Genomic DNA, 15385 nt, shown 5'->3' with positions numbered 1-15385 from the left:
CAACAAATAAAGGGCGAACACGAAATTATTGCGACACATTCAACAGGGCATAACTTTTTTACCATTGGGTAAAAATCAACCAAATTTTGCACACTTTCTCATTGATGTGTATTGTTTACATGCTGTCAAACTCGAAGTCATGTTTTTCGATTCAACGAAAATGGAGGTGAACCAACGCGAGTCGAGAGAACAAATTCTTTCCAAACACCTGGAATTTCCTGACCGGTCGCACCAGCAATTGGGAAAAATGTTGAACATTCACCATTCAATCGTCTCCAGAGTGTTGAAGCGGTTCCAGGAGCGGTTGACGTTGGACCACGGCAAAGGAGCTGGAGGAAAACCGGGACCGGAGAACAAAAAGACGGATGGAAAGGTGAAGCGGATGATTAAAGCAAATCCCAACGTCTCAAGCCGTGATTGGCATGTCGCAGAGCTACGTCCAGAATGCAAAGAAGGGAGCTGGACTACATACATACAAGGCACAGAACTTCCCAAACCGCAATGAGCGGCAACAATCGACGGCTAAAACTCGGGCACGGAAGCTCTACGAGAAGATGCTTACAAAATATGGCTGCTGTGTGATGGATGACGAAACGTATATAAAAGCCGATTTCAAGCAAATTCCGGGGTTGGAGTTTTTCACCGGCAAGAGCAAGTTCTATGTGGACGACAAATTTAAGAAGAAGAAAATGTCGAAGTTCGCCTCCAAATATCTCATTTGGCAGGCCATCTGCTCTTGCGGACTAAGGAGTGAGTCTTTCGTGACAAAGGGCACAGTAAATGGCGAGATCTACAAATCTGAGTGCCTCGAGAAGCGCCTTTTGCCGTTTTTGCAGCATCAAGACGAAGCTCCGCTATTTTGGCCAGATTTGGCATCATGCCACTATTCTAAAAGTGTCCTGGAGTGGTATGAGGCCAATTCTGTCAATTTTGTTCCAAAGGACATGAATCCGCCAAACTGTCCGGAGCTGCGCCCAGTGGAGCAGTACTGGGCAATGATGAAGCGGGAACTTCGGAAGAGCAAGAAGACAGTAAAAGACGAGAAGGACATGTTAAGAAAATGGAAAAAAAACTGGTACCGGATGAAACTGTAAAGACTTTGATGGAGGGCATCAAGCGAAAATGCGTTCAATTTTACACTCAAGGCTCCATCGATTAACTTTTCTTTTGATTTTTGAAGTAAATATATGTATAAAACTACCCAAAAATTTTGGTTTGATTTTAAACATTATAAGAAAATTGGCATGACATTTTCGGTGTCGCAATAATTTCGTGTTCGCCCTTTAACAAAAGTAAACAAACAAATAAATCACTAAATTTACCGATTTTTATTCACCTCCTCTTCACTGCGTTTCTTATGGTCCGCTGCTGCTGACGATGGTCGGGACTACAACGGCCGCGTTCTCCTGTGGTCGTTTCGTTCACTGCTCCGGCTGCGATTCGTGACTTTTAGCTAGGGAGGTGAGCTTGGCTCCTTTGTTGGAACCTCCCTAGCGACGATGGCGAACTATCAACGGATCGACTTGCTCGCCGCAAGTAATCCCAGAAGTCACCGCAGTGCACTTCCCAGGGGGAACCTTTGTCCACCCTGCTTCGTTCTCCTTGGCTATTAACTATATAGAGGAGAGTCAGGCTCGTTCGTCTTATCCTCTATAGCGAGAACGGTCGGTGTTAGGTTCCTTGGTTTTTAGCCGGGGCCACGAGAATGCTCCTTTACGGTTAGCTGTCCCACTTCGGCAAACCAACACCACTTTTATGTGTGCCCGAACCACGGGCCGGCACTCTTCGACGGATTGAACTGGCCGTCACACGCGCGCACTTCACTTTACTGGCAATGGTGGCGGATAACTGTCCCGAAAAAACAGCACTGTTTACGGATGTCTGTAATACGCCGTGGTTCGTCACTTTCTACCTATTTTACGATGGCCGCCTTCTGCACGACCAAAACAAAACGACACGCCGCCTCGATGCATAGCTTGCAGCATAACCAGCAACCAATTCAACAGCAAGAGGAGAGCGGTAACCTACCTAAGCCCTATGTTATTTATACAGAAATATGAAACAAAATTTTCTACACCTATCTAGACCAACAAAATCGTTCACAAAAGCTAAAACAAACAAAATTTACAAGGAAAAGTGAACGATCATAAGGAACAGTGGTGACTGGGGAACATTATGTTACACAAACAATACACTCTACGGAGTGTATACGCCAAAAAGGGTATATTTCCACCCAGTGCTAAATTGTTACCCTGACGGGTTACAAAGTCAAAAGCTGAACCAGTCTACTGTATACACACACTGAATCTCTATAACAGTGTAATAAATATTTCCACAATTGTATTGAATTTAACCAGCAAACTATGCTTATATAAATAAGAATGGCACAAATGCACGGGTTAAAACATGTTTTTGTTTTTGTTTTCTATCTTATCACATACAAAAGTACATGTGTTCGTTGCCATTGATAGAACCGACTATTTTTGCTGTTAGGGAAAAGATACCTAATTCAGGTTAGCTTTGCAGCTGTATATTATGGTGGGACAAAAATTACATTCCATTTACATTTTACATTTTAACGACATTCAATTAGTTAGAGATTACTGGGTAGGGAAAGTCATGAAAATTAGAGCCATAGTACTCAAGTGAGAGCAAGGATGTGAAGTAAACAGATCGGAAAACTAGAAGTGGCAGGGTCATTAGAACAAGCTTAATATCGTACGGGCTTAATATTTGTCTTCTGCTAATGAGGGTTGAGCACCTGTTCTAATGACACTGCCACTTCTAGTTTTCCGATCTGTTTACTTCACATCCTTGCTCTCACTTGAGTACTATGGCTCTAATTTTCACTTTCCCTACCCAATAATCTCTAGCTAATTGAATGTCGTTAAAATATAAAAAAAGAGAATGTGACCAACATAGTCGAAATAAAAAAGGAAGAAAGTAATTATTGAAAGGAAAAACCCTGCTTAAGGTTGCCACACCGGTTTTTGGAGGCGAATTCCGTGTCTTCGTTCAGGTAAATAAGAATTCGCCCGGAAGAATCCATTGGATTTTTTTTACAATTTTGCGATGCCCTTTTCTTTACCAGGGACCGTCCAGCACCCAGTCTTCATAAACATCATCCTCGGGTTGCATGCCCTAGTTGTTAAGGAGGGCCCCTCTTGGCGTTGACAAGTATTATTTTAAAAGTGCCATTTGGGTTTACTTTACCCCATTAAACCTTCGCTTCAATGGGTCAATGTTCCTCACAAAGATTCTCGAAAGAAAGTGTGATTTCACACCCCGTGTTTGTTTACTGAGGAGCAGAGCAAAGCTCGCTCGGGTTATCCTTCACAGCGAGAGTAGCTGCTGCTTTTAGATTCTTTATGAATATCCGAGGAAGCGAAGTACTATACCGAACAAAATCAACAAAACTGTTAACAAATGCAAAAACATACAGCTAAATGTGAACGGCACAGAAAGGTGGAGTGCTTTTCCAAACCATTACATTACGGTGAATGTGAATAAAATAAGATATTTTTCCTCCTAGTGCTACGAGCTACATAAGAAATAAGACATTGCATATTTATTTGTTTTTAAGCGTTTTATACAATAAAATAACCCGGGTCCCGTGGTGGTGGAGGAACGCTACGTGGGAAGCTGAGCTGCAAGCAACCGGGCGGGTCATAGGTGGTGGATAATGCTTAATCGCGATAGCAACTAGTTGTGATTCGCGACCCGAACCAGCAGCGGGGGCTGACTGCGGGTGTGGTAGGACGAGGTAGTGGGCCCTATACGTCCTAGGCCTAAATACCACATGCCCTAAAGCAGCCCTGACAAGGCGAGCCAGTGCCGCCTTTAAATAAGCGCTTAGCCCAAATCCCTCTCCTCCCGTTATCCTTCCTTCCTTCTGCGGCTGTTCGCCCATCTAAATATGGAAGCTGTTCTTCAATGTCAGCTTCTTTCACCGAACAGTCTAGATAAGCCATGTAGTGTCGGTAGTGGTTGTTTCAACCGGCTAAGAATTACACTACGGACTACCTGTTTCAGTGGTAAAAATCTACCAAACAGGGAACCCCAATTCCATAGTGTCATGCGACCCGTGCTATGGGTAAAATTGTTGAGGGGGCTTAAAACATTCTCAATGGCGAACGGAGCCTGGGAAGAGTCGGGCGAACTCCCCAGTACGCTGCATTACGCAGCGGAACGTTCACTCTACACACCGATTTTTTTTCACCGATGATCCACTTAATTTTGCCGAATTTTTGTTGGCTGGGGGTTTGCAGAGACTCTCGGCTGATGGTAGTTCGGTGAAGTTTTGTTGAGTCTCGATTATCAAATTTCGATGTGTACAGATGAACCTGCCCAGAGGCCGTGTGGTATCCGGCCTAGAATTGAGCCACTGGAGTCCTGCTGCCATGTCGTAGGAGGCGACTGAAAGTAGGAGACCCTAAGTCAAGGTGTAGTTCCGTGCCGAGGACTTAATGATTGGAGGGTCTAAAATATGCCAGTCGCGCACGGAGCATTTTGGGTTTTGCCCTTGCTGTGTTATGCGAATCTCTGACACAGTGGACCATTATTTTCTTCGCAAAGCGTGGGAATCAAATGATCATGTCCCATTTAAACCTGATATGGCTCGCTAAATGCGTTAACATCCCAACTCGCTTGGTGTCCTCTAGTTGTTGTGCAATTTGTGTTGGAGATGAAATGTACAGTTCTCTAATCAACAATGGTTAGAATAGCACAAGTCAATCTCCAACATAAACGTACAGCAACTATGAATTTATCTCGACTCATGCAGGAAGGTAAAGCTTCCATAGCATTGGTTCAAGAACCGTATTTCCATAAAGGAAACTTCTATTTTGGAAAGTTACTTAACACTGCCTTCATTGCTTACAACAAGACAGGCATGACTAACCCACGTGAAATGCCTCGTGCTTGCATTCTTGCAAATAAGGCTATTGACGCGTGTCTCATATCGGAGCTCACAACTCGCGATATCTGTGTTGTCACAGTTACATTGACTGTCGGAAACGTAGACAAAAAATATATATATTGTTCAGCATACCTACCGCATAACGAATCATCTCCTTCTGATGATTTCAAAAGCGTTGTATCATATTATAGCAGAAATGGGCTTCCGCTCATTATCGGCAGTGATGCGAATGCTCATCACATCATTTGGGGCAGCTCAGACATCAATCTGAGAGGCTCTGAACTGATGGAGTACATAAGTAGTACAAATCTCCATATTCTGAATGTGGGAAACCGACCAACTTTTGCGAGGTCTGGGAGGGAGGAGGTGTTAGACATAACACTTTGCTCTGATAGAATTTTGCATGAACTGGGAAATTGGCAGGTTCCAAATGAAACTGAACCGTCTCTATCCGATCATAAATATATATTTTTCGAGCATTTTGATGTCACCTTCAATGTGGTGACATATCGTAATCCTAAGTCTACAAACTGGGACCTCTTTTTGGAAAACTTAGCGACTAAATTTCATGGATATTTTCCAACAATTAGTCAACTAGACGACTTAGATGACGTCGTGGATACGACAAACTCATTCATATTAGCATCCTACGAAGAAGCTTGTCCACTTCGTATTGTTAAATCGACTAGGGGAACCCCTTGGTGGAGGGCTGAGCTTGATAGAATGAAGAAAGTTATGAGAAGAGCTTGGAACCGGCGTCAGCGTGATGACTCCAGGGCTTTCAGGTCAGCTCGTAGTGCATATAAGAAATGTCTTAGATCTGCAGAACGGGCTGGCTGGCAAAGCCTATGCACTAATGTCTCTAGTCTGAACGAGGCTAGCAGATTAAATAAAATTCTCTCCAAATCGAATGATTTTCAGATGAACTCCTTGAAAACCAGAGATGGTGTTTATGTGACAGACGAAAAAGATGTTCTTAATTGTCTCTTCGACACACACTTTCCAGGTTGTATCGATCCGGAGTTGATCAATGTTCACAGATCTCATTCTGGTGATTCGGACTCGTGGGCGCTAGCACGCACATTGGTTTCCACTGAATCGGTCAAGTGGGCAGTTGACAGCTTTGCTCCATACAAATCACCCGGAAAAGATGGAATACTTCCCGTGCTACTGCAAAAGGGATTTGATATTCTTAAACATGTCTTGAAAAAGATTTTGCTTTCCAGTCTTGCTACCGGGTATATCCCGAAAGCATGGCGAGAAATAACTGTTAGATTTATTCCCAAAGGGGGGCGCTCAAGCTATGAAGAAGCCAAGAGTTTTAGGCCTATCAGCTTAAGTTCTTTTCTTCTGAAAGCTTTGGAACGGATAATCGATCATCACATCAGGAACGTTAGTTTAGTTGAATATCCTCTGCACAAAATGCAACATGCATATCAGTGTGGGAAATCCACGATCACTCTGCTTCACGATGTTGTTTACAACATTGAGAAAGCCTTCTCGCTCAAGCAATCTAGCTTGGGTGTATTCCTAGATATTGAGGGTGCTTTTGACAATGTGTCCTTCCAGTCTATTCTGGAAGCGACGCGCGGTCATGGGATACCTGCATGTATCTCAGGTTGGATAAACGCAATGCTTAGTAACCGCATACTTTGCTCGTCACTGCGACAGGCTGAGATACGGAAGTTGAGTATTTGCGGTTGTCCTCAGGGCGGCGTTCTGTCACCTTTGTTATGGAACTTAGTAGCTGACGGCTTGTTGAAGAAACTCAATGAGCTTGGATTTCCAACCTACGGGTTTGCTGACGATTACCAAATACTAATTACTGGATTTTGCATCGGAACAATCTTTGACTTGATGCAACAGGCATTAAGAGCTATCGAACAGTGGTGTCGACAAGTTAAACTATCAGTTAACCCAAGCAAAACTTCAATGGTTCTTTTCACGAAGAAGCGAATAACAACCGGGGTTCGTCCCTTGCAGTTCTTTGATTCTGAGCTGCTGTGTGCAGATCAAGTCAAATACGTTGGAGTCATATTGGATTCCAAACTGAATTGGTCTGCTCACATTGAGTTCAGAGTCAAGAAAGCGTGCATGGCCTTCGGGCAGTGCAGACGAACTTTTGGAAAGACCTGGGGTCTCAAACCTAAATACATCTATTGGATTTACACGACAATTGTACGTCCAATACTGTCATACGGATGCCTTGTGTGGTGGCAGAGGGGAGAGGTGGTGACAGTCCAGTCAAAGCTAAACCATCTGCAAAGAATGGCGCTCATGGCGTTGACTGGTGCTTTCACCACGACTCCGACTGCTGCTCTTGAGGCACTTCTAAATATCAAACCATTACACATACACTTAAAACAAGAAGCACTATCATGTGCATACAGACTGCAGGTTACTGGGCTTTGGAACAGTAATCATGTTGATCTTGCTACCAGTCATACACGATTGTGGTCAAAAATGGTTACATGGGGTGAAGATATTCTTGCTCCCAGCGATATTACACTCACTTGTAGTTTTCCTTACAGGACATTCCATGTTAAGATTCCCTCTCGAGAGGAGTGGTTGTCTGGCTTTATGGAAAGACAACAACAAACGCAAGTGGTTTGTTACACTGACGGTTCTCTGATGGAGGGACGTGCTGGTGCTGGTGTCTACTGTCGTGAAATGAGACTGGAACAATCTCACTCACTAGGTAGATACTGTACTGTATTCCAAGCAGAAATCTTTGCGATTATGTGCGGGGTGCAATCGGCCCTTCAACTGAGTTTGTCCGGCAGAGTTATAAACTTCTGCTCCGATAGTCAGGCTGCAATCAAGGCCCTTAGCTCAGACAAATCCCGGTCCAAGCTAGTGATCGCGTGCCGAACCCAAATCGAAGAACTAAGCATTGTCAACACTATCTACCTTGTCTGGGTGCCCGGACATTGCGGTATTACTGGAAATGAATGGGCTGACGAATTGGCCAGGGCAGGTTCAGCGATTGACTTCGTTGGTCCTGAGCCCGCGCTGCCAATTTCGACAAGTTGGATAAGGGAAAAAATACGGTCCTGGGCTTCGTCCGAGCACCGCAATTATTGGAGAAATCTACAAACGTGTCGCCAAACAAAGGCGTTTCTAGAACAACCATGCCCAGTGGTTTCGAAAAATCTCTTACATTTTTCGAAGCTCCACTGCGGCATGCTGACCAGGGCTTTAACCGGCCACTGCAAACTCAATTATCACATGGCAACTAACTGAATCCGACTACGGAACTTCATATCATCTGATATGCAACTGCCCAGCGCTAGCGCAATTGCGATTACGAGTCTTCAGCCGTCCTTATATAGACGAAACCATGTTTGGTCGACTGAAACTCAGAGACATACTAAAGTTTCTTATCCAATGTGGCAAAGAGCTTTAGGCTTATTCGCAGACAAGTTGAACTACTTGTGAGTTTAATTTACCTGTTGTTTATTTTTTGTTTTGTGCTGTTTTTCCCACCCTTCCAAGTCTACTTCCCCACACCTCCTTGTCCTTTCCTTCCGCTCAGGAAATGATGAAAACACACGGCAAGGCACAAATCCCCGACTATGTACGGGGAACGTGCCATTTGAGCCAATATATTCTGATTCCTGATTCTAGATTCTTTATGAATATCCGAGGAAGCGAAGTACTATACCGAACAAAATCAACAAAACTGTTAACAAATGCAAAAACATACAGCTAAATGTGAACGGCACAGAAAGGTGGAGTGCTTTTCCAAACCATTACATTACGGTGAATGTGAATAAAATAAGATATTTTTCCTCCTAGTGCTACGAGCTACATAAGAAATATGACATTGCATATTTATTTGTTTTTAAGCGTTTTATACAATAAAAAACAATGAAAGCGCTCCAAAGTTCTGTCGAGTGATCACTTTAATTCGAAATTCTAATTGATTTCAACGTAAACCCACGTGTCTCTTGAAATCTACCCCTTGCTCAGTAAATCTCTGCTGGTCAAAGTACCACTAGTGGCGGTAACTCTACCTATATTTGAGAGCTCAATTGGTCAAATGAGTCATCGAAAACTTCAAATTAATCCAAAAATATAAATTTAAAATTTAATATCTTTGGTTTACCGTTCATTGTTACAAAATCCATAAAAAATCATATTCAGATACGATCCCATCTCTTGCCTCTTTGCAAGGGGGGATTGGTAGTCGAAAATCGCTGAAAAAAGCTACGTTATTTGAGTACGACCCCTTGACAAAAATGTTTCAGTATCAAAACATTTTTGTCAAGGGGTCGTACTCAAATGACGTAGCTTTTTTCGGCGATTTTCGGCTACCAATCCCCCCTTGCAAAGAGGTCAGGGATGACCAAAAAAAAATAAATTCGTTTTACAATTCTTTCAAATACGGCCTTTTATCAGCATTTTCATTATAACAGCAAATTTCGTACACAACAAGCCCCTTTCATGACGAGTATAGTGTTAATAGTTTTGTTTTGAATTTTATATGTCAACTCTGCTACCAAACTAAATCAACTAGTTAGCAAGATTAGCTAACTAATTTAACAAGTTAAATCCGCATACAAAATCTTTTCATTTTGGAGGAGTGAGCGTGAGATTTTGAACATCGCTTCCTGAATGTAACGATTTTATTTTTATTTTTGAACTATTTACTAGAAATCAGTTACAACATTCTTGTAAAATATTTTAAGTTGTGCTAACACACCAACACAAATAAAAGAATAATTCATGTTTTTGTAGGATTATGAATGTTTTCGAAACAAGCATAGCGTAAAATCCAACCACAACCCTTATTTAAAATTTGATCCATGTTTCTCTTTTTTTAAATTTTTTTATTCCTGCATGGATTTTTTTCATTTTGTTTAAATTTCATTGATCTATTTTTGACGTAGGACTACGTCTTTGTTTTCGATATGGGGGTGCACTCTGCAAATTCTACAAAAATGGTATGTAACGAAAAGTGGTCCAATTTTAAACGCATATAATTCAGCCATCTCACGATAAATTTTCAAATTTTTTGCACAAATCGCCCCGAAATACTTCTAAGAATAGATTCCAATAGATAAACCCAAGGATTTTTGATATCATAGCATTAAAAAATTAAATAATATACAACCTTGTCAAAATATCGCGCATTAACACACAGAAGGTAGCGCTTCCCAAGCCCTGTACGACGGATTGGTGTACCTAGCGCGCAACGCTTCTATGAATGACGTCATCATCGACTATTTAAAGAACGGACTTGGCCAGACACGCTCAGTTCCCAGTTGAACGGCTGGCGAAGCAGATCACTGCGCTGTGTTTTTTACAGCCAGTGTAGCTGAGCTAGAAGTCCGTTACACTGGCTGTGGAGGGACGCTACCCTGTGTCGTCCAACAGGCGACCGCTCCAACTGCTTCCTAAATGCTGCTGTAATGTTGCCAGTAAATTTTTGGTTTAACTAGCACATGTATTTGCTATTTTCGCTTGAAATTAAGTAATGTAGTGGTAGTAATAAGCTTCCCATTTTGGTTTAAACGCAAGGACAGTTTTTAAAACAGGATTTGAATAATTAGTTTAGCTCATCTAAGCAATTTTATCAATTCTGTAATTTAAAAGAATTTTACGGAACTTGGTGAATTTGGCCCCACTTGCAACTGGTATAATCAACCTGCACAAAGTGTTGCATAACGCAGGGCTGTTTTTTGGAACAAAATGGTTATCATTCAGCCCTTCGCTATGCAAAATCACGATATTATGACAGATGGGCTAAGCGCGGCCGTTCCTTTCAATCGGGAAAGGCCGCGTGGAATTTTGGTGAAACGCGCTAATGGTGTCGTGGTGATACTAGTTGTCTCTTTCGCTCTACCTATCATCAGCAGCGTTGACTCATTTTGCATTGTACGCAATGTTTGGGGCGAATGTGTTGGTAGGTAGGGGAACTGGCGGTAAAATGAACATCAAAGTCATTATTTTCTAACTAATAAGTGACTGAGATATTACAATCACCTTATGTTTCTTGTTAGACATGTTTTGTACATATCTGGTAAAAATACTTCGTCATTAACACATTTTTTCAAACATGATTCTTGATTTCTAAACATGTCCAAAATTGAGACATGTTTATAGCGAGTGTGTAAAATGAACAGATTCTGGTGACCTGCAAAATGTCCTGTATGTATGCAATGCGAAGCGTTGGAAAGCATTTTCCGATCAATGCTAATATCCCAACAAATCATGAGCTTTGCATACACACAGGGCATTTTGAAGGCAAAAAAATTGTCACGGAAGAATTGAATTTTCATGTCGTAATATTAACCATTTTACAATCCTGTGGCATCGAAACACATCTACAAACTTGGGGTTATCCATGGGTGTTTGAACTTTTAGGATCTGTTTGAGAGCAACTAAAAAGCTTGTTCTATACATGAGATGTGATTATATTGTCTAAAATTTGATTTTTCTTCACCAGTCCGGGTGTTTTTTCCCACACACTAAGTACTAAAAAAATATTTTACATTAGGTAGTATAGTCCTACATCTACAGTTCGTGCAACCCCATAGGGCTGCCCCTTGTAGTTTTTTATGTAGAATATAGGGCTTTTAACCTTAAGGTCATTCGTCTCTTCGGGTTAGAAAAATCTCTTATGAAAAATTTCTAACCCTAGGTGCGGTGTTGGGACTCGAACTCAGGTGCGCTGCGTACAAGACAATCGATTTACCAACTACGCTACGCCCACCGCCTAGGATCGATTTTTTTCAAGTTGTGGATTGTATTTGTATTTCTACAATTTTAAGATTCTGCCTTTTTTATCTATTTCCATACTTTTATTTTATCCATTTTTTACGTTGCTTACTTTTGCTTTTTTCTATTGCTATCACTATCACTTACTTTAATTTATAGTTTTTTCTCTGTTATTTCATTTTTTCGCAATTCTTCGAGAAAATTCTACTTTCTTTATTTTATTTTTCTTATTTTTTCATATTTCAATACCCTGCTTTTTTATTTGTTTCTTTTGTCATACCATCTATTTTTTTATATTTGTCCACTTACTACATTTATTCTTATCATAGTCTTTTTATATTTCCCCTTTTTTATATTTTTTTTGCATTTCCAAAAGCAATTTCACTTGTCCAAATTCATTTCAATTTGTCTTATCGTTTAATTTTTTATTTTTCTCCTATTTTCTTCCTTATGTTCTAGTTTTTAGCATTCCGTTTTTCGCAATTTTATTTTTTCCCATTGCTCATTTAATATAATTTTATTTATTTTTTATACCTTTTTCTTAAGATTTAATTCGTTATTGTTATTTCCTATTTTGAAAGTACTTTTTCTGTTGACCATTTTTCTATACGATTACATTGATTTTTTTTATTTTCCTAAAAAAAAACATTTGATTCGTCTTAATTTGACACTATGCGCACTTTTTCTTCATTATACATTTAGTTCGTTGTTTGAATTTTTTTCTAATTTCATTTCTAGTGTTTTTTCTATTCTTTAAACAATTTAATCCATTTTATTCATTTTCTTCGTGTTAATTTCTCCATTTTTTGTGTTTCTATAGTATACCATGTTGGCTTTTTTCTACTGTTTTTTTCATTTTGTATGTTTGCTCCGTTTTTGTTCAATACTTTTAATTTTCTTTACTTTTTTGTCTTTTCATCATTCCAATTTTCCAGTTTTCAAAATTTTTTACATCCATTTTTTTTTTAATTTCTCTATGGTTATTTTATTGCTTTTATATATACTCCTCTAATTTTATGCATTCTTAACGTTTTATTTACTTTTTCTATTGCTTTAAATATGTCTCGTTTTTAATGTTAAATAAATTTTATTATTTTTGATTTATCGAGTTTTTCAGTTGTATGCATTTTTTATATTAATGTTTGTATTCTTTTTAGTATTTTTTTCATTTTCATTGATTCTTAAAATTTATCCTACTTTCTTTAATCTTCGCAATATGTTTTTCTAGTTTCCTGTTTCCTGTTATAAATTTTTTAAACATTAGTTTGTTTATTTGGTTGATTTTGTTGTTTTTAGCTCTTTTGTACATTCTTTTAATATTTAGTTTTTGTATTGACAAAAATTGCGCTTTTCACAATCACCAAAACTGTCGAAGAGGTATTAAAAAACTCCCAAAGTGTAAAAAACTCTACTTTTTTCCTTCATTGGCACTACAAATAACTAGAGCAAAAAACTGGTACACAAATATAAAATTTCAGTGTACTATACATAATACAAGTGAGCTCTAATGGTTTTCAAACATTAACTATTTTGTACTCAGGCAATACATAGTGGTGGGGGCCCGTACGTTGGACCCCCCGGGCCCGTATTTTCTCTCTGCGGCCCTGCTTATACCGATTGATGCTCTGAAGATCGATAAAATATTCAATTTTTCTAGCACAACTGCTCTTGGTTGTCCAATTATATGCAATTTTGTTTTGATCTTCTCTTAATGTGTCTGAATGAATTATCTATCCTGTTTGGCCACTTCGTAAGAGTTTTGAGGGATAAATTGAAGCTGCTTTTGTACATAATTAGAGAAAGTTAAAAATTTTGTATTGTATAATTCGATAGTGAGCAGCAGTGATGCTATGAAAAGTGAAATTTTCATCAATCTTTAGGGCATCAATCGGTTTTTGCTTAATAACTTTTTCCACAAGCATCAGATCGTTTCGCGGTCTTTTAGGCTTTGTTTCCTTAACATTTCCTATAAAAATTAGACATCTATTTATTTTTAGGAGGTAACGGCCGACCTTAGACGAATTATTTTGCAAAAGACGATTTTCCCATACTAAATTGCATGTAAACTTTAAACCGTGGGCACAAAAATATAGTTCCACCGATCAAGCTTAAAATTTGCACAGTTGTTCTGGGAGCTAAATGGGACCTAAAAAGTTACTCGGAGCAAAATTTAATTTTTTTCATGCAACCGTGTCCCACTCTATTGTACATGTTACTGTTTGCCTAAATCCATTGCCGGTGTGATTGGCCAAATATATCGCCCAAGGGTGCCACATTATTAATGTAACTGATGATTCATTTGGGACATGTATGCCGACCACCATAATGAGAACTTATATAAGTATATACACTGTTTTAGAATCTATCCCAACGATTCAAATAAACAAACTAAATAAAATAAAAGCAAATAAACGAAATAAACTGAAAATTATTTACCTATAATATATTTACCGATTCCCATACACTCTCACTAATTGCTCCAATTGATACCACAGCACTCAAATCGGGCGACCATCAACGATTCATCATCAACGGCGACTACACAATCTCGCTGAGTGGATTCTACCAGGGAGCGGGAACCATTTTCGAATATCGTCGAGTGGATGGTTTGAATAATGGTTCCACTAGCAGTTTCCGGAAAATCGAAGGCGTCACCGAATGGATCACAGCCCCTGGACCGCTATTGGAACCGATTGAACTATACCTTCTCTCGCAACAACCAAATCCGGGGATCAAGTATGAGTACCTCATGCCCATCAATACCAACCCTGTCGGAGAGCAAAGTTCTAGTGAAGACAATCGATTTGACGGTAGGTACCGAAGGCTGAATATGAGAGTATAAAAGAAATATATTGTTTCTTATTCGAAATAGGTATTTCAAATGAAATCTCCGAAAAGGCCAGCATCCGCGTACCCAAGCATCGAACGATCATGAACACTACGCTCCCTACCAGCACTACGAAACCACTTCGTAAGCGCAAATTTCTGTGGAAGGTGGTTGGATTCGGTGCCTGTAGCAAGTCCTGCGGTGGAGGTGTCCAACAACCCGTCATAAAATGTGTCCGCGAAGCCCCTACCCGAGTGTTCTCACCGAAACGATGTGCCCATCTGACTCAGCCTGTGTTGAACGAGAACTTACTTCGCTGCAATACACAACCTTGCCCGGCTTACTGGAAGTTGTCCGAATGGAGTGACTGCAACTGCGAAGAGAAACTGGGCGACAACGATGCATTCAAAAGTCGTGAGGTGAAATGTGTACAGGAACTGATATCTGGCATAGTTATTCAAGTCAGCAGCGGAGCTTGCATGGAAGAACAACCACCAGCAGCTGAACAGTGTGAATGTGCCAAACATTCCAAGCCAGACCCGGTAGAATCTAGTAAGCACAGACCGACGGTCATAAACCACCATCACAATCACAACCACCATCACCATCATACCGGCCACAGTCCCCAGAACGACATGCAGAGTACAAATGGATATGGACGACAGAACTTGGATGCTAGCCGAATTAGCCAGAAAGTTGAACCGAAGAAAACCGGAGTTTGGTTGACAGCTAATTGGAGCGACCGTTGTTCGGCAACTTGTGGCGTTGGGCTTCAAACCAGGTCGATATTTTGCGATCGGAGTACGTCAACAAATGCGGAACGATGTGACCTGCGGTTCACGCCGGATACTACCAGAGAGTGTACGAGTGATCGGGCTTGCGAATATGGCGAATGGTTCACCGGACCGTGGGGATTG

The 15385-nt window shown here is 40.4% G+C and overlaps 1 protein-coding gene across 19 annotated transcripts in view; it reads left to right on the top strand.

Moving 5' to 3' along the window:
• The window catches only part of LOC131679144 (thrombospondin type-1 domain-containing protein 4-like), a 180538-nt gene that overhangs the window by 163784 nt on the left and 1369 nt on the right, over positions 1-15385 (top strand). For all 19 annotated transcript variants that reach the window (XM_058959762.1, XM_058959754.1, XM_058959755.1 and 16 more), the window contains exons 4-5: positions 14137-14451; positions 14514-15385. In XM_058959762.1, the coding sequence (XP_058815745.1) occupies positions 14137-14451; positions 14514-15385 (1187 nt within the window). The remainder of the gene's footprint in view (positions 1-14136; positions 14452-14513) is intronic.

Source organism: Topomyia yanbarensis, chromosome 2 (genome assembly GCF_030247195.1).
Source record: "Topomyia yanbarensis strain Yona2022 chromosome 2, ASM3024719v1, whole genome shotgun sequence".
In the NCBI taxonomy this organism is placed as follows: domain Eukaryota; kingdom Metazoa; phylum Arthropoda; class Insecta; order Diptera; family Culicidae; genus Topomyia; species Topomyia yanbarensis.
Note: the sequence above shows the minus strand (reverse complement) of the source record. Positions and strands in the feature narration are given on the sequence as shown.